This window comes from Meles meles, chromosome 13 (genome assembly GCF_922984935.1).
Source record: "Meles meles chromosome 13, mMelMel3.1 paternal haplotype, whole genome shotgun sequence".
In the NCBI taxonomy this organism is placed as follows: Eukaryota; Metazoa; Chordata; class Mammalia; order Carnivora; family Mustelidae; genus Meles; species Meles meles.
The window spans coordinates 47640963-47666306 of record NC_060078.1 but is presented as its reverse complement, the minus strand read 5'-3'; the positions used below and the strand labels follow the sequence as shown (position 1 = coordinate 47666306).

Here is a 25344-nt window from a genome sequence, read left to right as displayed (position 1 = left end):
TGCCCATTCACCTTCCATCCCACCATCTTCGGATTCCAAACAAGTTCTTTTTATTTGGTAGAGTATCTGACATTTCGAAGTTATTATTCACATTACTTGTTTTGACACGCTAATACCCCCAACTTGACATTCTAAAATACTCCCATATTTTTTTTTTAATGTTAGATAGAAGCTACCATAACAGAGCAGTGGAAGGCAGAGTCCCAAGTCCTTGAGGGGAATGATAGAGACAAGAGCAGGAGGCAAGAACGATATAAATAAGCATGACAGCCTGACCTTGTGACTTCCAAGACCTTGGGGCTGGCAGACCAAAGAGCCACAACTATGGAACACAAGCTCTCCTCTCTCATCTCTGCCCCAGGGTAACCCCTAGGCCCATTATAATGTATTTGCATTGAAGGTACCCCCACCACCACCACCAAAACCCAAGGAGAAAGGTGCCAAGACCTTTGGGGTAACAAACCTCGCCATGTCAAGAACTCCCCCTCCCAACTTGTGGAAGGAGCTTCCCAAAGGACTGGAAGCAGCCTCCATTACAGACCACCCCACCTCTCAGCCCGGAGAGACCCACAAATATCCAATTACAAAACAACCACTCTCACACCATGAGAGTGTACTTTCGCTTTAATAAACTGCTGTGGTTGCTACTTTCCTTCTGGCTGTCTTCATTCCGTTGAAAATCCTCATGGAAAACTCCTAAGGAATCCAAAGACTGAGACCTTCTTTCACACAATATAGACTTTCTCGCCCGTAACATTTAGCATCACAACCACAGAGTAAACAAAAAAATTCACAACTGAGGAGATGTGTCACATTAAAAATTAACTAATTATTATTATTATACATAAAACCCCAGTGTAACACAGTAACTAAGTTTCACAACCATGAAAATCTGTACAAAATCACACACGGTAAAAGAAATAAAATATATTTGAAAAAAGAATATAGCAAATAATTCACATTCACTATGCGTAGCTCTCATTTATAAGCAGGGATATACTACTGGTATAATAAAAAATAAAACATTTTTTATAGAAATCAACATGGACCATGTCCTCAGTTTGGTTTACAAAAAGCACTGGCAATATGCTACCTTACAGGTTTTTTTTTCTTTTTTTTTTTTTTAAATGTTTATTCGACAGAGAGAGATCACTAGGCAGAGAGGCAGGCAGAGAGAGAGGAAAGCAGGCTGCTCGCTGAGCAGAGAGCCCGATGCGGGGCTCGATCCCAGGATCCTGGGATCATGACCTGAGCTGAAGACAGAGGCTTTAACCCACTGAGCCACCCAGGTGCCCCTACAGGTTTTTTTTTTTTTAACATCCCTACTGAGATAAAATTCGCATACTATAGAATTCACCTAGTGTATAATTCTGTGATTCTTAGTATATTCACAGAATTATGCAAACACCACCACTGTGTAAAAGTTTAGAACACTCCCATCAACCCAAAAGAAACCCCAGTCCCTCTCCCTTCTCATCTACCCCACTCCCCCAGACCGAAGCAACAACTCATCTACTTTCTAGCTCTATGGATCGGCCAATTCAAGACATTTCAAATAAATGGGATCATAAAATTCGTAGTCTTCTGTCACTGGCTTTCTTTCAGAATGTTTTCAAGGTTCATCCACGTTGTAGCACATATCAGTAACTCATTCTTTTTTACTGTCAAATAATACCCCATTTTGAATAGATAACGTTACACTGTTTACCCATTCATCAGTTGATGGATTTTTGAGTTCTCTCCATCTTTTGACTATAATAAATAATGCTGCTGAGAACATTACATTCTAGTTTTATGTTACTATATGTTTTCATAACTCTTAGATATGTACCTAGGGGTGGAATTGCTAGGTCTCGGTGGTGACTCATGTTTACCAATTTCAGGAACGACGAAATTGTCTTCAGAAGCAGCTGCACTAACTTACATTCCCAACAGCAACACAGGAGGTTCCAGTTTCCCTGCACCCTCACTAACACTGGGCTATTACAGAAAAAGTCAACAAGCATTGGTGGAGATATAGAGAAAACAGAACCCTCAATTCTTCAGTAACTCACATGACAGAATGGATACCATAAAATGAGATTCTTTTATCCTTTCAAAAACCTGAAATTAATAACTTCACTGCTTTTTGCTCACCTTTCCTACTTCTTTCTTTGGAGCTTGGATACTGTTTTGATCTTCTGTTTTATCCTCTTCCTCATCAAACAAACTAAGAACAGTTTTGGTTCTACTTTTGGTTCCTTTCTCCACGGGGGATGATGAAGAAAATAAATCAGAATGCTTGACTGCTTCCTGAGTAGATACAGTCAAAGGGCCTCCCTGAAAATGGAAACAACAAAAAAATAAATCACACGGAGAAATACAAGGCCCACTGTGGGATGCCCCCCCTTCAAACTCCTCAAAAATTCAGTAACGGCGGCATCTGCATGTTTCCAGGTGCTATGGCTCATCACATCTACTCCGAAATATCAAAATACCAAGGCCAACTCTCCACTGACGGCTTCAACAGAGACTCCTGTGCAGGTCATTCACAGCCAAAGACAATTTCCCCAACTAGTTTAAAGTCATGGCTCCCTTCCTCCTACCAAGAGATTTATGTATCAGTTATAACCCTGATCCACACTAAGTTGCTCATGAGCTATCAACTTAGCCATAGAGAAAACACAAATGCCAATCACCAGGAGTGGATCATGTATTTCCTAGTATTCCATTAATACCTCAGACCCAAGGAAAAACCTTACTGACAAAATCAGACGCTTAAACTATAGAGGACCCACACCATATTATACAATTAGAAGAATCACAATTTATTTATTCATTCAACATTTATTCATTTATTCATTCAACAAGTTCCACACTTCAAGTAAGAGACCATTGATTCTAAGAACCACTATTACTGTATGAACCACTAAGAAAAAAACAACTCCCAATTAAATATGCCACTGATTGTGAAGCACATCCTAAATTCTAAGTGATTAAATTGTGGAAAATATGCTTCTTTGAAGAAACAGGTAATTTCAAAGTGCCTGCTAGGTGGGAGGTAATCTGCTAAGGACTACAGATGTCACGGTGAGCCAAAGAAACCTGGCCCTGGTCCTCAAGGAGCATGTACTTGAGCCAGAGCCGGCAGTGCAACAAGCAGTTACACCTCCAGCTGACTGGGGTAACTCGGGGCTACAGGAGCACAGAAAATGTCCACACAGAAACTACAGGTAGGGAATGCCCCACAGTGTTTCAGGTACAAATAAAATATCTGTATCACTACAGCTCTAAGGGCCTCAACAGGAAAAGTATATGTGCTATTCTTCACATGGGCCCTGAAAAAGAGATTGGACGTGAACAGCTGAACAAGCAGAGAACTAGAAAAGTTAGAGGAAAGTAAGAAAAAGTAGGGGCACCTGCATGGCTCAAGTTGGTTAAGCCTCTGCCTTCAGCTCAGGTCATGGTCCCAGGGTCCTGGGATCAAGCCCCACATCGGGTTCCCTGCTCAGCAGGGAGTCTGCTGCTCCCTTTCCTGCTCATTCTCTTTCTCTCTCAAATGAATAAATAAATAATCTTAAAAAAAAAAAGAGAGAGAGAGAGAGAAAAGAAAAGAAATAAGAAGAAAGAGAAAAGATATACAGACACTGAAGCCATTAGTAACCCCCAGGTGCAGCCAGCAGCCTTGTCCACAGGCTCCTGCTGATGACAGACCACCCAGGAGAAGACAGCAAACGTTTTGGAAGACAAGAGATTTCAGTTTACGCTCTAACTAACAGCCAATGTCAATTAATGCAAGAACAGGAAATTGAGATCTTCTTAAAACGGTCATTTTAATTGAAGTACAGGTGGAAGCAGAAGAGAAGGCGGGGGGGCGGGGGGGACGACAGAAACGCTACAAGGGACACATGACCCAGAGCAAACATGCAGAGAAAACTGAAATGAAAAGCAAGCTGTGGGAGAACACCTTGGTGAGAGAAAGGCAAAACCGACATGGACACAAGATGACAAAGAGAGTGTAAAATGGGAGAAAGGCACAGCATTGTGTGCACCTGCGCTTACGAAAGAGACTGAACAGCAAGAACGATGGTGAAGATTTCCCTCAATGGTGGCACCAGATTTTCTTCTTCAGGCTTTTCAGTTGTTTTCAGAATTTTCAACAAATATGCCATCTGTTTTCCGTGGTAGAAAAAGGTAAGGGTGTGTGCAATTGTGCGCGCGCGTATGTGTGTGTACGCGCGTTTTACAAGACACAAGAAACAAACACAACAGAATGGACATGCCAAAAAAAGGCTACCTTCTCGGACTCCTCCACCACGAGAGCGTGCCCCAGTTCGGACGGTTCTTTGGCGCCCTCAACCTTCTTATCCACGGGTTTCACTCCAAATGGTGCCTCCTTCTCTTCTTCATCGCTGAACAGCAAAGGTGGTACCTCAAGGACAGGCTCTTTTTTCTAGCAAAAGAAGAGTAGATGACATCCTTAGAAACAAAAGTGTGCTTCTTGACCAGCATGACAACCTAAAGAACAAGGTGAAACCACAGTCCTCGAGTGAGCGAAACGTGGTGGCAGGAGAGAAAGGGCGCAACAGTGAAGGACATGCAAACAGGGCAAAGGAAAAAATATACCACCCCCAGACACAATGCTTCACACCTTCGGCTACAACACCCGCACCTGTCTCCATGTGTCTGTCCACTTCACAGACACTGCCATCGCCTAGACCCTGACCTCTGCCACCCAGACAGCTACTAGTCTGCTTCCCTCCTCCCTTTCCAGCTCAGTGACATCATCCAGAGGGCCCTGCTAAAATAAAATGCCCCCCAGATTACTTCATCTCCCACCCCACGCCTGCATTATTTGTGTTAAGCAAATGCTACACAGGTCAATCAACTGACACTTCCTTTTCTCCCTTTATCCATCTGTACCCTATCAACCCTCACTACTCCCTACACCTACCGTAAACTTTCACACTTCCGTGCTTGCTCCTCACTGGAGAAGCAAACCCTCATCTTTCAAGTGTAGCCCAGCTCGAGGTCACCCATAAAGGTTTCCCCATTTTCCTTCTACCTAGTAAGTATTGCTGCTATGCTGGTAAAATTACTTATCCCTCTCCCGAGCCTTTACTTCACTTGCTTCCTAATGTACATTAATAGCAATCACACATCTGTCCGTTCACTAAAAGGATCTTATATCACCATAGCCAGTCATGGTGTCTTATACCAAGTGGGTGGTCAACACAAGTTTGCGAGCACTTTGTCTCATCTCCCATCTGTTGCTTACATGGGAGGCAGGGAATTCGGAGATTAGAAAATTGAGGTTATGTGCCTTGTCTAGAATTACTGGCATCCTTCGGGCAAAGGATTGATCAAAAATTCTTGAGGAAAAAAACTGTAACTCTGTCATATCAGCTAGACTAGGTGTTATGAGGAAGTACGCTCCGAAGCAGTATCTGAATCAAGTCAGGAAGACAGATTTGGGAAATCAAAGATCCCTACTAACTATGAGAGAAAAAATTACAAAGGAAGTAAAAATAGGGTAAGATGATTGATTATTGTTAAGAAGAAGTCCTTAAAACGCATAATCATTTGAACCTGAAATAAAAGACTGGAAATCCAAAGAAACAGTTTTAGAAGAGATCAGGCAATACTGAAACGATTAAAGGAAAAAACTTTTGTGGAATGCGCTGGTCTCACTGAGAACTACATACAACTTCGATGCAAAAGTCGGTCCTGGTAAGAAACGAGATTTAAATATGGTCTCTTAAACCAAGAAAAATGCCACCCAAACTTTCGGTTGTAAATGTTCCTAAAGATAAGCTGTATTCATCTTGATCATGAAATTAATTTCACTGATAGGTTGATAACTGAGTCACATCTAACTTTAATATATTCTAAGATCTCTGAACAACAACAAAAAAATCTTTTCTATACTATTGTCCAGAGGTGCTTATATTTCACAAACGCTACAATTCTGTGTACAGTTTGTTCAGCTACTTAAGATGCTGATCGCTGATTTTTGTCTCATTTAATAATTACTATTACTACAGGTAGAAAGAAGTTTTCCATTTCCAGAACCTTTAGTATTTATTAAATTACTGCTCATTTATCCAGGGTAGAAGTTTTTATTTATAATCTACAGAAGAAAACCACCCAGATCTGATTCTTTTAACCACCTGATATCTTCTTTAGGGAGATTGAAGAATGAGTGATTCAAGGAGAGGAGGACAAGAACCTCAGAAGCAGCAGCAGGAAGGCAGCATGCTTCTCCCCATGCTGAAAGCTTCTGGTACAATTCCACTTAATGGAAATGTGGTGGGGAAAAAAAAAAAATTCCTAAATCGTCAATTGACATGTGCCTGGTCTGGCAAGCTTTCATAGGACAAGTTAATGTTTGTCCTATGTCTGAAAATATGAAGACTATTTCCAGATCAGGGAGATAATAAGGACCCCTGGAGTATTGTGAGACAGGGTGAGTCACCTAGAGCACATCGTGAGTGAGAGTGGGAAAGAGGAGAGCCGCTTGAATGAGATTACAGGCAGCATGGGAGGCTCAGCTGAAGTATTTGTGACAAAGACAAGACAGGACCGGGTTATCTTTACAAACAGAACCAGGGCAACGGCAAGGAGAGCAGAGGAAGAAAGGAAGAAGCGATTGTGGAGAAGTCAGATATAAAATTATCTCAAGTCAAGGCTAAATATGACAAGGCAGTAGGGATGGGAAGAAACATCCCTAATAAACTAGAAGGAAACAATGACAGTTACTCCATCTAAGCCAAAGTCAGTCACACATGTCCCAGTACAGTTACAGGGAATACCGAGAGTGGCAAAAAAAGAACATGCTCAAGCTTATGAAAATGAAAAACATTCTGCAGGATGAGAAAAAAGATGCATAAAAATGTATAACATGATCTCACTTAAATAAAACAGACACGGGGTGCCAGGGAGCAGGCCTAAAAGAGCTGATGACACATAGTTACTGATGACTCCTCTGGGAGGAGAGAGAGTAAGGACTTTGCATTCTCTATGCATTTTCTAAACCTTTTTAAAGAAGGCACATAGGAGGAGACCCACGGGCTCATCCCTTCTTCTCTGTCATGTGGGTCTTTTTGCCTCTATCACACGCCAATTTGAAGGGCCTGACGTTGGGACTGAAGGCCTGACAGCAGGCTGTGACGTGACTTGATTCTTGGCCTTTTAAGCTAACCGAGCCAGATAAAGGATGTCTCCATGCAGTATAGCCTCAAAAGTTTTACACTCTCCTTTGGGGCTGTTAGCAATTGCCAGCTGGTAGTAAACCAGTGCTTGGCCTCACTTTGTTCTATGTGCACACGCTCACACATACCCACTAAGGGAAGGAGTTGGGGAGGGATGAAGGGCAGGCCAGAGCAGGATTCTAGTAGGCCTGGGTTCCCTGAACAACTATTATCATAATCCCACCTGCCTCTCATTCCTTAATACTCCTTTTTGATTTAACTATCATCAAGACTGGCTAAATTTTTTAGCTTAGGTGACTGTGGTAGTGACATCACGTAGATGTAGTCACCAGAATCATTTATACCAGATAGCCACCAATTGACTTTTTCTTATCACATCCTTTTAATTTAAAAAAAAAAAAAATTTTTACTCTCGTTAAAAAACATAAAATTGACCATCTTAACCATGTATATAGTTCAGTAGTGCTAAGAATATTCACACTGTTAGGCAACCAACCTCCAGAAATTTTCCATCTTGCAAAACTGAAACTCTGTACTCATTAAAAGACTCCTCATTTCCCTCTCCCCCCAGCCCCTAGAAACCACAATTCTACTTTCAGTTTCTTGGAAGTTGACTCCTCCAGGTACCTCATCTAAGTGGAATCATATACTATCTTCTTCTGACTGCCTTATTTCACTCAGTGTGAAGTCCTCAAGGTCCATCCATGCTGTAGCACATGCTAGAATTTCCTTCCCTTTTCCTGACTGGCTACTGACAGTAGTAAAAAGTGTTAGTACTTGAAACGCACTCCTAAAAGGAATAACATGTGCCTTTCCAGTCTGGTCTAACGTTAGCACGATTCCACACGGCTGCACCCGAGCCTGGCGACCCCCACCAGGACTGCAGCAACGCTCTCCCCTGAGACTCCAGATCCTACCCCTGATGCTGAAAGGGGTGCATGACATGGAGGAAACCTTTCCTCCATGCTTTGTGCTTGTGTTTCATCTATAAAATACCACTAACAGAAGACCTCTTTCTAAAACTAGGCAAATGGGATTTTCCATTAGACTCAGCCTCCAAGAACGGTTTTGGGGGCTGATTCAGGGAAATATCACTCTTCATGTGACATCGCCTCGAGGGTATTTCCTGGACCTAGGAAGCTATGAATACCGTTGCTGTAGGAGGAACAGATGCGGGAGGAGAGCCAAAGAGAGAGCTTCCACTGTCAACATCATCTTCAAAGAGGAGTGACACTCTCTGAGTCTTCTTTTGGCTGTACAATCAAACAAAAGGTCAAATAAGGCAAATGTGATTAAAAAAATACATACAATATTCCCTCTAGACCATACTTATAGGAACCCACCTACTACCAAAACACCCAAGTCATTGCTGACCTTACATACTTAAAAAGAAACCAGAAAAACCTTTAAAATGGGTGCAGTTTGTGTCTAACATATCATCAGCCTCTGGCTCTCATCCATACGTAGAAGTTTGAGGGCCTCTTCATCTTTCCCTTTGACTCACTATAGATGCTCTAGTTGTTAACTTGGCCAAGTATTTAAAAGCATGGTTGGGAATGCTGGGAAGAGAGGTAGATTTGGAGTAAAAATGGTGTAAAGATTTGAATTACTAGATTTTAAAGCAACTGCCAGCTTTCTAGAATTCCTGAGAAGTATAGAAACTAGGGATCTCTAGCATCTGTTTTCAATAAAGAATATACTGGAGAGGGGAAGGGGGTGCCTGGCTGGCTAAGTTGGTGGAACATGCAACCCTTGATCCCAGGGTCATGTGTTCATGCCCCATGTTGGGTGTGGAGCCTACCAAAAAACAAAAAAGCAGAATGAAGTTAAAGTATTAGAAGAAAAAAGGGGGAAGCTGGGGGAGTGTGCGCCTGGGTGGCTCAGTCAGTCGAGGATCTGCCTTCAGCTCGTGTCGTGACCCCAGGGTCCTAGGATCAAGTACTGTGTCGGGCTCTCTGCTCAGCAGGAGTCTGCTTCTCCCTCTCACTCTCCTTGTGTGTGCGCTCTCTCTCTCTCTCTCTAATAAATAAATAAAACATCTTAAAAATAAAGAAAGAAAGAAGGAGTAAAAACATACTGGGTTCTTTCAGTCACAGCTCTCCTCACCACCTTCCTCTAGCCTGTCTTTACCTACCTCCGCGCCTAGGATTCTGCCCTGGCCCCTACAGAGAAAGTGACCAGTAAACACCTGCCAGAACAAATACTGGTTAGGACTTTTAACGGACAGGAATACTACAGTGGAGGATCACACGGAGGCTTAGAACTAGACGTGGGGAATCCAGAACAGAAAATGAACTAAAAGGTCAAATTCCAGTTTTCACTATGTGATGAAGAGTCATCCAACTAGCACACTACACAATTACCAATATAACAAAAACTTTAAATTCAACTTTAGGGGCACCTGTGGCTCAACTGTTAAGCATCTGCCTTTGGCTCAGGTCATGATCCCAGTATGCTGGGATCGAGCCCTCACTGGGCTCCCTGCTCAGTGAGAAGCCTGCTTCCTCCTCTCCCACTCCCCTGCTTGTGTTCGCTTTCTCACTGTCTCTCTCTGTCAAATAAATAAATAAAATCTTTTTTTAAATAAAAATAAAATAAATTCAATTTTAGCTAAGTAAAAATGATACTAACACATCATTTCACTCAATTGTTCACCATCTACATCTACATACATTAGGACATAATTAATATATATACACAAGTATACATATCATAATCTTTTTCATATGTTTAATTACTAGCAAGGCACAATCTATGTGCCTTATTCATTAGTTTAATACTGACTTCTGCCTATCTTAAAAAAATTTTTAAAAACCTAAGCATCACAGACTAGGGAACACAAGTAACCAAACCCTTGAGTGTACGTAGTTAGACATATACACTGAAAAAGGTTAAACATTAAGGCTATACCTTGAAGAAGTTATAAAATGCAAAAAGCCACAGTACGGTGGTAATTTACACACCTTTATGGATATATACCACTAAAAATTTACATAAATTATAACCAAAATATTTCACTACTTGGTGATGAGTGATCACAAAATATTTACAACTATATAGGTCAGATGCCTAAAGAATACCAGAAACCTCATTAAGCTGCTACAGCAGGAAAAAACCATAGGCATGATTTTCTGAACAATTTCTATAAACAAAACATCAAACCAACCCACAAAAAGTACGTGATGACAGATTCTGAAGGTAAGCTACAGAAAATGAGTTAGCTCTCTGGACAGAGCTACAACAGAGAACAATAGACTCAGCAACTACTGGTTAAATTGGGGCCTCCTATGGAACTCTGTCCTCAGAAAAAAAATATGCCGATCAGTGAACTAGGGTATTTCTCATTGTAAATAACAGGTTGCGTATTCTGATTTATTTGAAAGGTGCAGACATCAGCAAACATGAAGATAACCAGAGCCTATGGCCTAAAACAGGACATTTCTGAGAATGACAGGGAAATTAACAACAATCATGCTGGAATGACAGGCACAAACCAGGGCTGTCCAGGCAAGCCAGGACATGTGAGTGCCCTGCTCACAAGGCAGTATGTCACAACTTGTTAGAGTCACAGCTCTTCCTTCGTTTTTCAGAAGGGTTTTGAGATATAATTTACATACCATAAAATCTACCCTTTTATAATATAGTATGAAATTCACTGTTTTTTAGTACAGAGTTGTGTAACTATCACCACCATCTAACTTCATGATATTTCCATCAACCCAGAATGAAACCCCATGCCTATTAATATTAATAGTCACTCCCGACTCTCCTTGCCCCTCAGCCCCAGGCAAACACTAATTTACTTTGTCTCTATAGATTTATCTCTTTGGTATTATTATACACAAATGGAACCATACATGTGGTCCTGTGACTGGCTGCTTTCAATTAACACAATATTTAAGGTTCATCCATGCTGTAGCATGTATCAATATTTTATTCCTTGTTATTGCTAAGTTAAGAGCCCACTGTATGGACATAACACATTTTCTTTATCCTATCATCTGTTCATAGGATGTCTGGCTTGTTTCCACTTTTTGGCTACCATGAATAAGGCTATAATGAACATTCACATACAAGTTTTTGGCTGGATGTATTTTCATTTCCCTTGAGCATCTACCTAAGAGTGAAATTAAGTCATATGGTAACTCTACGTTTAACTTTTTAAGGAACTGCTGGACTGTTTTCTAAAGTAAAATCATCTGACATTGCCACCAGCGTTGTGGGAGGGCAACAATTCTTCCACATGCTCTCCTACACTTGCTACTATCTGTAAAAGCAGCATGTACACCACCAACAGGGCCCATGTGCAGTCTACAAAACATTCCATGGGCTTTAGTCCAAGTATCCATGTGGGGAGCAGCCAGAGCAGCAAAGAGTCAGCAGCCACTGGGCTGACACCAGCCACTGGGCTGACACTGCACAGCTCTGCAGAGAACCAACCTTCAAACAATGTTTTTCAATGCTTAGTAGATTTCCATTCAAATGGGAAACTTAAGTAACTCAGACCAAATTTCACGTTCTATAGGGTATCTGAGAAGAAAAACAAAAAAAGATAACAAACTGCACTTGAATCCCTAGCAAAGAAAAATAATGTTTAGGGGTTAAAAAAATAGTAAGTAGAAGAAATTAGATAAATCTGCTAAGGAAAACATTTCCCAGCTTTGGGGGGGAAAATACCTTACAAGTGAAAATCAAAGACGTTCTTCCTTGCATGACCACTAAGTAATAAATGATTATCACGGCACCCCAAGTAACTGACATCTTGTGAATCAAATACCATTACTTATTACCACAGACACTGGTTAAACGACTTCTTACAATGACTATCTCACCTGTCCTTAGCAACAGCAAACAGATCATCTTCATCATCCTCCTCAAAGAGACTGGTCTTTTTTACAACCTTGGCCTCCTGCTCCTGAGTGGTGCCAGAGTCCCTAAGTTTAGACCTGTTGTCAGATGCTGAGTTTGTCTGTGAATCAGCAATATTCCACTGGTCCTTAAAAATATAAAATATATATTAAAATCCTGTGGCAATTCAGACTAAGGAACCTGGAAATAAAATGAAACTTACATTCATTAAACTAAATTGTATTTAAACTATTAAACTAAGTGCATCATTCTTAACCCACTTTTTCTTTTAAAGCATTTTACTTATTTATTTGACAGAGAGAGAGAGAGATCACAAGTAGGCAGAGAGGCAGGCAGAGAGAGAGAGGCAGAGAGAGAGCAGAGAGCCCGATGTGGGGCTCGATCCCAGAACCCTGGGATCATGACCTGAGCTGAAGGCAGACGCTTAACCCACTGAGCCACCCAGATGCCCCATAAGTGCATCATTCTTGAAGAAAGTTCACATCTGGGGCTTTTCTTTGAACTCAAGTCTAGACATCTGGGTTCTTTAACCTCCAGTCCAGACCTTATGCCTTCCTCTATCACCACGTGTTTCTTCCCTCTACGGTTTTGTTCTGGGTTAGGACAGGGGAATTTGTCTAAGGAGATTCAAACTTATGTACAGAGGGGAATGAAAAGAAAGAGGAATGTAAAAAAAAAAAAAAATCAAGAACATAAAACTTTTGAGAAAAATGATACTTTAAAGATCTTAAAGCCAACTGGAAAAAAATGTATAAAAAGCTCGTGCAATGCACATCTAAACAAGACACAATGAAAGTGCTAGTGGGAGGCCTGGATGGTTAAGTCTTCAGGCTTGGGTCATGACCCCAGGGTCCTGGAATGGAGCCCTGCGTGGGGCTCCCTGCTCAGTGGGGAGCCTGCTTCTCTGTCTGCCTCTGCTGCTCCCCCTGCTTGTGCTTGCTTGTTCTCTCTCTGTCAAATAAATTAAACCTTAAAAAGCAAAAAAGAAAGCAAGCTGCTAGTGACCCTTTCACCACAAAAGCCTAAATCTTAGATCTTTAGAAAGCATTAAGGGAATCCCACCTGGCTATGCTCTCAAACACAGGAACTCCTGAACACTTCCTTAAGTGGTCTTTTGGTCTCTAGAGTCTAGAGTTTTGCAAAGCCAAGTGGGATCCACAAGCAGCGGCATATGTTATACAGAATTCTGGTTCCAGCCCAGACTTTCTAAATTAGAGTCTGCATTCATAACAAGATGCCCAGGTGATTTCTCGACATGTCATGGTTTGAGAAGTGCTCCTCTAGTGTAGTGAGGCCCTCCCAGGAGAGCTTTAGAACATTCCAGTGGCAGGCCATATACCAAACCACTCAGAATCTACAGGAGTGCAATTAAGTAAAAGTACTCTTTTAATTTTCTCCACGTGATTCCAATGGGTAGCTAAGGTGGAGAGTAACTGTTCTAGAACCTTGGTTATCTTTACTGAGCAAGTACTGTTACTCCCAGCTTTAGCTAATACGACTGACCCTTCAACATGGGTTTGAACGGCATGTGGATTTTTTCAATACATCTATGTACAGTACTGTAAATGTATTTTCCCTTCCTTATGATCTTAACAATTTTTCTCTAACTTGCTTTATTTTTAAGAATACAACGCATAATCCATATATACATGCAACATATAAAACTAAGTATTAACCAACTACTCATGTTATTGGTAAGGTTTCTGGTCAACAGTAGGCTTTGGTAGTTAAGTTTTTGGAGAGTCCAAGGCTACATGACAATTTTCAACTGTACAGGAGGTCAATACCCCTAATTCCCACATTGTTCAAAAGTCAATTGTATTTTTATTTTCCCTCAACCACTTTAATAGAGTGTAGGAAAAATTCCAGATAGTTGGCCATTACTGTAGGGAGAACAACTGAAAACAATGCTAGAAAGAAAAAAAAAATGGAAAATCTGTCATAAAATTCGTATGTTTGAGTAGAAAAAGCAAATTATGCTGTATCATTATAAGCTGCTTCCAATAAAACACACTACTATGTCTATAATTTCTCCATCCACATCATGCCTTCATAACTTGCCTACAATGTTAAAATAAAAAACAATTATTTTAATGCAAAAAGATTTTTAATGCTCAGGGTCTGTAATGTCATTACATTTAAGGTCCTTTTCTATACAATTAAATCAGCAACTAAACCATATTCACTACTAGCTCTGCTAATCTGTACCTAGACAGCAAATAAAAATATTGTTAAGTCTCACAAAAAAGGAGTTAAACTTGCAGAGGATATTCCTACCATGTCTAGCTACAGTTCTTGATTAATGAAACATAATACTCATTTAACAATATAAAATAGTCCTAACTCATTTGAATTGGCATATAATTTAAGACGCATACTTCTTTTATTCTCAACTGTTCTCTGAAAACACTAATTTTTACGTTAATATACTATACTAAATATCCTTCTTCCAGAAAAAAATGAGACAGTTTTATCAACAAAATCTTTGGTGACTGAACTTCACTGGATATAAAACAGGAAGGAAAAAAAATGTTTAGGATAGCTGTAACTCTTAAATCCCATGAAACAACCTCTTGCTCTTCTCCAGGATAAACTTTCCACCCACCTCCTCATCACTGCTGAACAACAAAGCAGACGCTTTCTTTCTGGAGGGCTCAGATGGTTTTGCTTTTTCTTGGCTCTGAGTTAGAAGAGATGATGGCTGCTTCTTAGCAGCTGTTGCCGCAAAAAGATTATCCTAGAAAAACAAATGACAGAAGAGTATGGTAACTTTATAGACATAAAGCAAAAAATAAGACAATCTTCCATGTCAAACTGTTGAATTGTTGAAGTCTCTGGTCAAGTACAGAATACATATAATATCTTAAGGGGGGAAATCACGAAATGCCAGTAAATCCCACTTTTCTCCTACAGTTAACCCTAAAACAACAGTCTATAATCTTCTCTAACTGTATTCTCCATCCACAGAAGGGAACAGACCATATGGAACTCAAAGGCAAAACACTTGGGAGGGAGTGGGAGGAGGCCAAGGTCACAGAGATAGGAGCAAACCTGGCCCCACTCAGGCCAGCTATGTGTGGGTCCTCCATGCTCATCAGTGAGAGCAGTCCAGCCTATGTGACAGGCAACAACTTGCAAAGAATTACAAAGAGAAACTGGGAGCTTTTTCCACTCTCTCACCTACAAAAGACACACACCTGGGACAAAGGGAAGGAACGACTCGTGTTTTCTGGTTAATTTTAAACAGACAATACAAACATAAGAAATAGTTAACCAAATAAAATCACTGGCCTACTAAAGAGCTAATTCTCAGGTTCAATGGCATTTACGAATTTTTGTACAGTCAAGCATTCCAAAAGTATCTATTATTTTCATTAAGGTAATAGAAACAAAATCATCAGAGCGCCTGAGCCCGAGTTAGACCAAAAAAACACTCAATATACAATATACCACAGCAGATGAATAGTCCTAAAACGTAAAGATTTGATAAGGGGAAGCTTTAAGCAAAGTGTGGGAAGGTAGGAAGGCCAAATGAACTGCATCCGATAGAGATTCTAATGACGACAGTGAACATTTCCCAGGTACTTACTATGTGCCAGGCACAGTGCCAAAAGCTGTACCTGAGCTGTTCCAGCGGCCACAGTGACTCCACATACTATTAAGCCATATAAGGTTTGGGAAGTTTAAGTTAGTTGCCCAAGGTCCCTGATTTTGCAGGTGAATGCAGGCAGCTGGTACCAAAGCCCATGAGCTTGACCACTGCACAGTACTGTATAAGAAAGAAGGTTTGATTTGTTTTCCCTCTTATTTACTTCCCCGACTTTGCTCTCTCATCCAGGGTAGGAAAGAAAAACAAGGTGAGGACCTGGCTGTCTTCTATTTGCGCTTTATCCAAGATATTCTCGTAGGTCATTGGGTATAATAAAGACAACCTCTGAAAAGTATTTTCTAGGTGGGGTTGGGAGAGGGGGAGGGGTTTATGGACATTGGGGAGGGTATTTGCTAACGTGAGTGCTGTGAAGTATGTAAACCTGGCGATTCACAGACCTGTACCCCTGGGGATAAAAATATATGTTTATTAAAAAAAAAAAAAATTTGGAAGGGGAGGCGAACCATAAGAGACTATGGACTCTGAAAAACAACCTGAGGGTTTTGAAGGGGTGGGGGTGGGAGGTTGGGGGAACCAGGTGGTGGGTAATAGGGAGGGCACGTATTGCATGGAGCACTGGGTGTTGTGCAAAAACAATGAATACTGTTATGCTGAGAAAAAATAAATAAATTTATTTAAAAAAAAAAAGTATTTTCTTAAAGACAGATTTTTAAAATGAAATCTACAAAGCCCTCCATTAAAAGCTGGGTCAAGAATCTAAAAGGGCACCCAGGTGGCTCAGTTGGTTAAGTGTCTGCCTTCAGGTTAAGTCATGACCCCGGAGTCCTGGGATCCAGCCCCGCAGCAGGATCTCTGTTCAGCAGGGAGCCTGCCTCTCCCTCTCCTTCTGCCTGCTGCTCCCCCTGCTTGTGCTCTCTCTCAAATAAATAAATAAAATCTTTAAAAAAATAATAATCTAATGTCCTGCTCATTGTACAGCTAGGAGTCAGGAAGAAGGCAGAGACAAAAACTAAAATATTTTTGTTATATAAGCCTCCGATTGTTTCACTGCTTCTCATCACCTTGTTCTACTGTATGAGCCTCCGACTATAAAGCTACATGAGCAACGGTTTTCTACTCATCAAAAACTTATCTTGCATTGCAGTAATACCATTTACCTCTTCATCTTCGTCATCAAAAAGCGAGACTGACGTGGGGAGTTTGTTAGGCTGGAGAGATGCATCTTTTGACTTACTCACATTTTGAGAAGAAAACAAATCCTGTTGGACCAAGATTAGAGTTCCTGGTTAACAAGACAGATCAGCTTTTAAAGTATCAGTTAAATATAAAACACTGAAGACGATGGCATGATGGCTGCGTGAGTCTAGGTCTCTCTGTGAGAGGGAAGCTGGCTGAGAAGATGTGTCAGTTTGTCCTGGCGGGTGCAGCATGGACGCCTGCGTGTGAGAAGGAAGAGGCCCACATGGAACTCCAGGTGGCCTCACTGGAACTCTGGGGTTTCTAAACTCCCACATGGACATTTCCCAATTGATCTCTTATCCTGCTAAAAAAGTAACAATGACTTCCTTTTTTTTGCCCAGAAAACTGGAGCAATTAAACAGATTCAATAACGGAAGTAGAGGCTAAATTCCCAAATTACTGCATCTATGACTCTGTTGTATTTACTAACACTCTCCTCTTCCCTTATAAAAGTATGATACTATTTCTTCCAAATATATACAAATCCAGATTTTATTTTTAAATGTTTGGTGTTCTACTTGAACTACAGATAACAAACGCTGCAAAAGATCTACTAGACTCTGAAGAAACTTCATGTGGTGTCAACCTAGGATGCAAACTGAGCTGCATGAACTAGAAACATAAAAACAGGATACCTATTCCCTTAGGACAGAAACATCAATGGCCAAGAGCCAGACAATTAAATAGGATGAGAACAGTTTCTGAGAGCTCTCTGGGTATTTCTTTTTATTATGGCATCAATGCCTCCTCTCAAACACAGACCTGATGAATTCATTAACTGAGAAGAGCTCTTCTCAGCCCAGTGGATTCACCTGGACTCCATGGAGTCCCACAGGTCTGTTGAGGTAAAGAGGCCACATGGGGGGAGCGACAGCCTCTCCAGCATTTTACACCTGGGCAAGATTTCACTTACAGAAAGATTTCTTTGTCTCACTTTTCCTTGCATAAGTCCCCCAACAGCATCCAGTAATAACAATCTATGACAATGCACACGGGACAAAGCCTTCAGTGGTGGTAGTGAAACCTGTCCGCAAATTTTTATACACCTGAGATGCCTGGGTGGCTCAGCTGGTTAAGCGGCTGCCTTTGGCTCAGGTCATGATCCCAGCATCCTGGGATCGAGTTCCCCATCGGGCTCCTTGCTCGGCGGGGAACCTGCTTCTCCCTCTGCCTCTACCTGCCACCCTGTCTGCCTGTGCTCGCTTGCTCTCTCTCACAAATAAATAAATAAAATCTTTAAAAAAAAAAATTTTTTTTTATACACTCCTACCACCAACAAGTAGAGTCTGCATCGCCCCACCTGGAATCTCGGCGGGCCTCTGTGACTATCTCGACCATGCTGACCTCCAAGGCCAGGTTACAAAGAGCAATATGGCCGCTGCACTGCTCTCTGGGCAATCTCACTTTGAAGCCCTGCGCTACCACTTAAGAACCCACCTTCCCTGCAGTTGCCATTGCCAGGAGACCACAGAAAAATGGAGAAGGGTGCCCCCAGAGCGCCAGCTGTCTGAGTCTTTCTGCCCAGTTACCGGACATAGGAGTGAGAGGATTCTCAGCCCAGCCACCTTCAGACCAGAACCACAAGAGAGACCCTAACTGCCAAGTGCCTGGCTGAACCCAGTCCAATTCTAGAACCAAAGGAGATAATAAAACTTACTGGTGTTTGATACCACTAAGTTTAAGAATGACTTATTTCACAGTTAATAAAGAACTGGAACACATTTTAAGTCAGTGAAATTGCTCACATTTGGTTTTTTCATGTAGTCAACAACTCTTAAATTGGCTTACCAAAGGCCAAGCACTAGCCTAAGTGTTAGAGGTATAGGAGGAAACAAAAAGGCCTGCCCTCGTGGAGCTTATTCTAGTTGGGACTGAGGTAACGAACAAGTACACATGAAATATCACATAGCAACACATATCGTGGGGAACGACAGAGCAAAAGAGAATGCAAGGAGTGCGGTGTGGCAAGTGCTGGTGGGCTTGCAATCATGCAAAGGATCGTCAGAGGAGGCCTCAAAAAAAAAAACGAAAACCTGGAAGAAGGAAGGAAACAAGGCATCCAGATTCTGGGACAAGCACTCCCAGAGGGTAGGAGTCAGTGCAGGTGTGGTTGAAGATGAGGAAGCCAGGAGCGTGGGATAAGACTAGAGTGCGAGGCCCCACCATGCTGTGCTCATGTGTCAGGAGTTTGGCTTAACTGGAGTCTGGTTAGTTCCTATCTTCTGTACACTGGCCGTCAATGAAATATAAGCCTCACTGGTTTTATTTACATCAATGGCAATCACTCCACTTCCAAAGAGTTGTACGTCCATCCTTGCTGTTAGTGCAAAGTAACCACAAAAGCTTAATCCAGAGTTCACAATTTATTGATATTACATGTAAATTTCTGCCATGTCTACATATTTTTCTATAAAGGGGATTTACGACGCCCGTTACATTTTCAGACAGGTCTCTGATCCCCTGAGCCCCATACTGGGTGTAAAGATTACTAAATAAATAAATAGGGGCACCTGGGTGGCTCAGTCCATTAAGCATCTAACTCTTAATTAATCTTAAATGAAATCAGATCTAAAAGGACCTAGGCCTGTGAGAGACACTTGTGAGAGGGTTGCTATTCCACTGGAAAGATGATTCCAGATGGGAACCTTCAAGAACCGAGGCTGTCTGCAAACACTGCCAGCCCACAAACCGTTACTGGTCACAAGATAAAAGGCTATGCCAGATTACATACCATGCGGCACTAAGCCCGTTACTCAATGAGACTACTGGAAAAGGAAACAGCATGTTGATTTCTGTTCTGGTAAAGGCACCTCACTGCACCGTGGATCAACAAAGAGCCTAAGATTTGAGCATCCTCAAGAGAGTATTTTTCTCCCAGGAGATGGACTGGATTCAAACCCAACAGTGAAAAGTATTACTACACATACTGCTTTCTAAACACCATGTGTTCTCAAAACATGAATTTCAAAAAAAAGAAGTATTTAATAAAAGGTCTTGTACCTCTACTAAAAAACTCTGATTTAGAAATATTTTGTCATATCCAAAGACTAGCTCCCTAGAACTAAAAACGAGAATTCCTTACCTCAGAGTCCTCTTCATCTGAAAATAAGCCTTTTTGAGTCTTTGTTTCTGGCAAGAGCTTGGGATTTTTGCTGGAAGGAAGGGTAACCTGGGGGGGGGGGGGGGACCAAAAACCTAAAGGTTAACAAACAAGATAAATAGAAAAGAGGGTTTATTCAAACATTCATTTGGAATACAGACTGGGTCTCTGCTCGGGTAAGGCACCAGGCCATACGCCAAGGGAACAAGATGCAGACATTAAACATGTACGAAGACGTAATGCAAAAGAAGAATCATGAGAATTTAAAAATTGGCATAAGTTAGGAAAGAAGAAAAAAATAGTTCCTCATAAAGTAAATTTCTCAGGACAAAGCCTAAACACAGGAGATGGTACAGGTGAGGACACGCCAGGCAGAGGGAACTGCAGGAGAAGAGGAAAACAAGTTAAGCCAGAGGGCACATCTGGTGGATCCGGGTACTCAGTATCCAAATGGGACACGAATAGTTGGAGCCAGCAGAGAAAGGCAAGTTACCCCTAGGAGGCTGCCAGGAACTGAATGCTAAGGCACAGGTGATCAGCAGTGGGAAGGTCTGGGTTTCATAGAAAGGACACACAAGAGGTGCTTTAGAAAGAGGATGATCAGGGCACCTGGCTGGCTCAACTGGAAGAACATGCAACTCTTGATCTTAAGGTCATGAGTTCAAGCCCCATACTGGGTGTAAAGATTACTAAATAAATAAATAGGGGCACCTGGGTGGCTCAGTCTGTTAAGCATTTGACTCCTGATTGAGGCTCAGGTCATGATCTCAGGGTCCCAGGATCGATTCCTGTGTCAGGCTCCATGCCTAGGAGGAATCTGCTTGAGATTCTCTCTCCCCCTCTCCCTCTGCCCCACTCCCTCATGCACATGTGTGCACATGCTCTCTCTGTAATATAAATAATCAAACAAACAAAGAAACTTAAAATAGAGAGAGAGAAAGAAAAAGGACGATCAAGCTATGTAGGATACCAAGGAAAGGGACAACAGCCAGAAGAGCTTAAAGGCTGATGGGGATGCATCCTGCCAGCCAGACACAAGTTCATTTAAAACAAACAAAAACAATGATACTAATGGTTTATAACAGGTTGAAGAGAGAATCCATAATCCTATAGTGACAACTTAAAAATCAGGAAAAAAAGAGGAAAGTAAGTTCGGTTCTGTTTGGAAAAATGTTAGCTAATACAGAAGAAATGAGAGAATTGGAAAAACGTTCTTTTGTAACCCTTAACATGATAACTGGTTCAGGAACAGATTATCCATGGAGGTAAAACACACTGAGCAAGGCAAAATCCAAACAATTCTACAATCTAGGTGGTAGGTATTCGGATGTCAGCACTCAGTGTTCTTTCACCTTGCTGTATGATCCAAGTCCTTCACCATACACCTGAAAGGAAACACCACTTCCCTCTGGGTTCCAGACGGACTCACAAGATGCCCCAAATCAACACTTAACAAGGCTTCACTATGTTAAGTTTCCTTCCTGCTCACCTTTTTCTCTGCCCTTGCTTTATTTTCCTCTGTCCGAGTCACAGTGGCTTCTGGCAAAGTAGCTGCTTTTTCTTGGAACAGATCTCCTTCCTCATCATCAAATATACTGGCAGTGGATTTGACTTTGTCTTTGAAACAGATACCACAGCAGAAAATTACACTAAAGTCAAAACTCCCACCACTAAATTCACAGATTAAAAACTCTTCCCCCCCAAGGAGTAAATAGAAGAGTATCATTCTTTGATTAGTTATGAAACAGTATTAAGTTGGAATTTTTCAAAATACACAAGAGCAGCTCAAATGAAACACAGGACCCGTGGTTTAACCACCTGGCTCACACACTCATCCAAGCAGTGGAGTCCTAAGCTTAGCCTAGCTTGGACTGCCATTAAAGGTAAACAAAGACCTAAAGAAAGAAAGATCATTTAAGAAGCAACCACCTTAGGAATCTGAGAAGTGAGGGTTGGGTCTTCCCTTTAAAAAGTCAAACTACCGGGGCGCCTGAGTGGCTCAGTGGGTTAAAGCCTCTGCCTTCGGCTCAGGTCATGATCCCAGGGTCCTGGGATCGAGCCCCACATTGGGCTCTCTGCTCCGTGGGGAGCCTCCTTCCTCCTTTCTCTCTGCCTGCCTCTCTGCCTAGTTGTGATTTCTCTCTGTCAAATAAATAAAATATTAAAAAAAAAAAAAAAAAAAAAGTCAAACTACCGGGCAGCTGGGTGGCTCAGTTGGTTAAGCAACTGCCTTTGGCTCAAGTCATGATCCTGAAGTCCCGGATCGAGTCCCACTTTGGGGGGGGCGGCGGGGGGGGGGGGGTCCATGCTCAGTGCAGGATCTGCTTCTCCCTCTGACCCTCCCCCTCCACGCGCTCTCTCTCTCTCTCTCTCAAATAAATAAGTAAAATCCTTAAATAAATAATTAAATAAATATATAAAAAGTCAAACTACTGGGGTGCATGGCTGGCTCAGTCAGCAGAGCATGGACTCCTGATCTCAGGGTTGTGAGTTCAAGCCCCATGTTGGGGGTACAGATAACTTAAAAACAAAATCCTTTTAAACAGTAATAAATAAATAAAAGTTAAAAGTCAAACTACAAAGGCACACAAAAACTAATACTGAAATCTCCCACATAACTCCATCTGCCCACCCAAACAAAACTGCCATCAGGAATAGTTTATATACACATACCTAATTCCTCCAAAGGATACACTGACATACTCATTTCAGTGACTCACAAATAAAGCTATAAATGATAACATAACTCTAATAATATTTATGATTTATGTTTTTCACTTAACGTACCTTCAGAATCTTTCTCATATCAACATACACAGACTTCATCCTTTGTAACACTTCACCAAATCCCACTGAACAAGAGACCACTGTTGACCCTACAGGTGAGAACCAGGGCAGTCTCCAGCCTTTCACTACCAAGAGCACTCTTGTATGGAATGAGGTATGTGTCACTGCAATGAGGACACTGACCTGCAGTAGCTGTCAATTTCTCTAATTTTAAATCAGTTCTCAACAATCCCCACTAGGCAAGAGTCCTTCCAAGCCAAGAGACGCACCATGACCTTTCTTCACGGCCATTTTAGTCAGCCTAGATCTGAGTGTTTTATGTATCTGTCTGCACACTTTCTAAAATAACTAGGTGATCATTTCTCTCAGGTTTCTGTTTCTATCCTTACTTCTCACGCTCACCACTGGAAAAGGAGCTAAGTCCAGAGAATGTGTTTCCCACTGAATCCTAGTTCACCTTGTCTTCAAAATAACAGTCTTCTTCTCATTTTGCTGGAAACTGTACACCTAGTAGTATCCTTCTTTTCTGGAAAAACACTTGGTGTTTCCCACCAAGGAGGCTGTCAGAAATGTAGAAATCACAGGCCTCACCCCAAACCTGCTGAATCTGAATGTGAATCTGCATTCTGACAAGAGTCCCAGAAAACCCATCTGCGCAGAAGCAACTGATTTAAGAAGAGCGACTTCGTGACCATATGGGCTTGAATTTGAGGAGAGAAGAAAGGAGAGTGCCAAAGTGGCCAAGGGGCTGAAAACCCTGCCATATAAGAGAGGTTAAGGTTATATGGGCTTCCTGGCACAGGGACAAGAAGCTGGGAACTGAACAGCTAACACGTGGCATTCTGCTCATATAATTTACTAGGTGCTGCCAGAAGAAAGCATGATCAAAACTTCCTCTGTAACTCCAAGGGTCACAACCAGAAATCTTCAGAAGGTACTACAGGGGAACAGATTTTAGCTCTCCATAGGGCAGATAATCCCAGGAATTATTTTCCAAAGCAGAAAAGATTAGTTCGGAAAACAGAGACTTCTAAGGCACCACGACTAAGGAAGGCGAGAAAACACTCTATGGCAGGAATGCTTGAGGAGGGACCCCGTTACTAGAAGACACAGAGAACCTGACAAGCTTTGTCAACATTCTCTTCCTGGCTCAATTCCCAGAAAAAGATGCTTGAAGAGGTACCTGTTTTGGAAGGTTTGCTACAGGATGCCGTAAAAAAGTCATCGTCGTCATCATCATCATCAAAGAGGCCAGCTGGTGCAGGAGGGTACGGGCTTTTCCCTGCAGTGGGCTGCTCAGGCTTCTGGGACTCCTTGGCCTTCTGGGGCTCCTTCAGAGATGGAACAGAGGTGGCACCAAACACATCAGTGTCCCCTGTGGGTGGAGGGACAGGACAGCCACAGCAGTGAGCCAGAGTGGGTGGGTCTCTTGATTATTTACAGGGGGATAAAAAAAGGACCACCCACCAAAAACAATCAGTTTCTACTCATCCACAAAACATGTTAACAGGACCCAACAAACCCCATTCTTTACTGCTACAGAACATCCCCTGACGCCAATCACCTGGTCACTAAAACATAAGGAAGTCCAAGGCCACTGCCTTCTGAAAGAATATGAGCTAACACCAATGAATGAGCTCTTCCTGCAGGCTATCCGTTGCCCTCTGAAGCTCCAGATGGCACTTGGATGACAATTTAAAAAATGACAAAACAGTGCTTAGCTGGTTTTAAAAAACAAACCCTAGATCACGATACCTAAAAATACAGAAACAGCTCCTGCTGGGATTTTCTTTCCAGGTTTGGAGGACGAAGACACTAAAAATGAGAAAGAAAAAAATTACCACTTCAGGAAAGATGACTTTTCTTGTTAAAGGCACCTTACTGAAATATGTACAACACAATACAGAACTAATGGGAGACCTTTGAAAACTAATTTTTCCTAAAAGAGCCATTTTAAAACTCCTTAGCTTTAGTTCACTCTTCTCTCCACCCCAGTACTTTTTTCTTGGTACTAATAAAATCCAAGCTTTGATTCCCAGGGACGATCACTCTGAGTTTGGTCAAACAATAGCACTGAGTGGGCTGAGGGGTCAAGGAAGGGGAAAGGCCCCAAGGGAAGGCAGAGGCAGAGCAAACAGGCCTCCTTAACAGTTTTGGCTCTATGCATTCCAACTGGAGAACAAACAAGTCAAGAGAACAGCAAAAAATGTGAAATAGCAACAACAACAAAAAAATGAAGACAATAACAATAAGGAGGGAAAACCAGCATCCACTGATGCCAAAAAGTAGAGAGCAAAAACGGCAGGACATCAAACAGCATCACAGCAAGTCCAAAATCTGATGGCTGGTGACCCAAGGAGACCATTTGCTTCAATTAATTAATTCCCAAATCCCAAGAACTACCACATATGGAATGAATAAAATTTGTCAAGTTTTTTTCTTTTTCATGTGTGCTCCACAGACGATTCTGATGAACACCGGACAATGGAATTACTGACCTCCAATTTATATGCAGAATTCTAGAAATACTTCTTTGAATTAAACATGAT

At 41.7% G+C, this 25344-nt stretch overlaps 1 protein-coding gene across 6 annotated transcripts in view; it reads right to left on the bottom strand.

The window, feature by feature from the left end:
- Positions 1-25344, bottom strand: part of LOC123955215 (WASH complex subunit 2-like) — a 59474-nt gene that overhangs the window by 14647 nt on the left and 19483 nt on the right. For 5 of the 6 annotated variants that reach the window (XM_046026961.1, XM_046026964.1, XM_046026962.1 and 2 more), the window contains exons 14-23: positions 24551-24610; positions 23979-24170; positions 21498-21625; positions 19991-20077; positions 16827-16928; positions 14665-14796; positions 12023-12186; positions 8341-8443; positions 4277-4432; positions 2137-2319 (exon numbers count right to left, since the gene is read on the bottom strand). In XM_046026961.1, coding sequence (XP_045882917.1) covers positions 2137-2319; positions 4277-4432; positions 8341-8443; positions 12023-12186; positions 14665-14796; positions 16827-16928; positions 19991-20077; positions 21498-21625; positions 23979-24170; positions 24551-24610 — 1307 coding nt within the window. The remainder of the gene's footprint in view (positions 1-2136; positions 2320-4276; positions 4433-8340; positions 8444-12022; positions 12187-14664; positions 14797-16826; positions 16929-19990; positions 20078-21497; positions 21626-23978; positions 24171-24550; positions 24611-25344) is intronic. The other variant, XM_046026966.1, reaches the window with a different exon arrangement.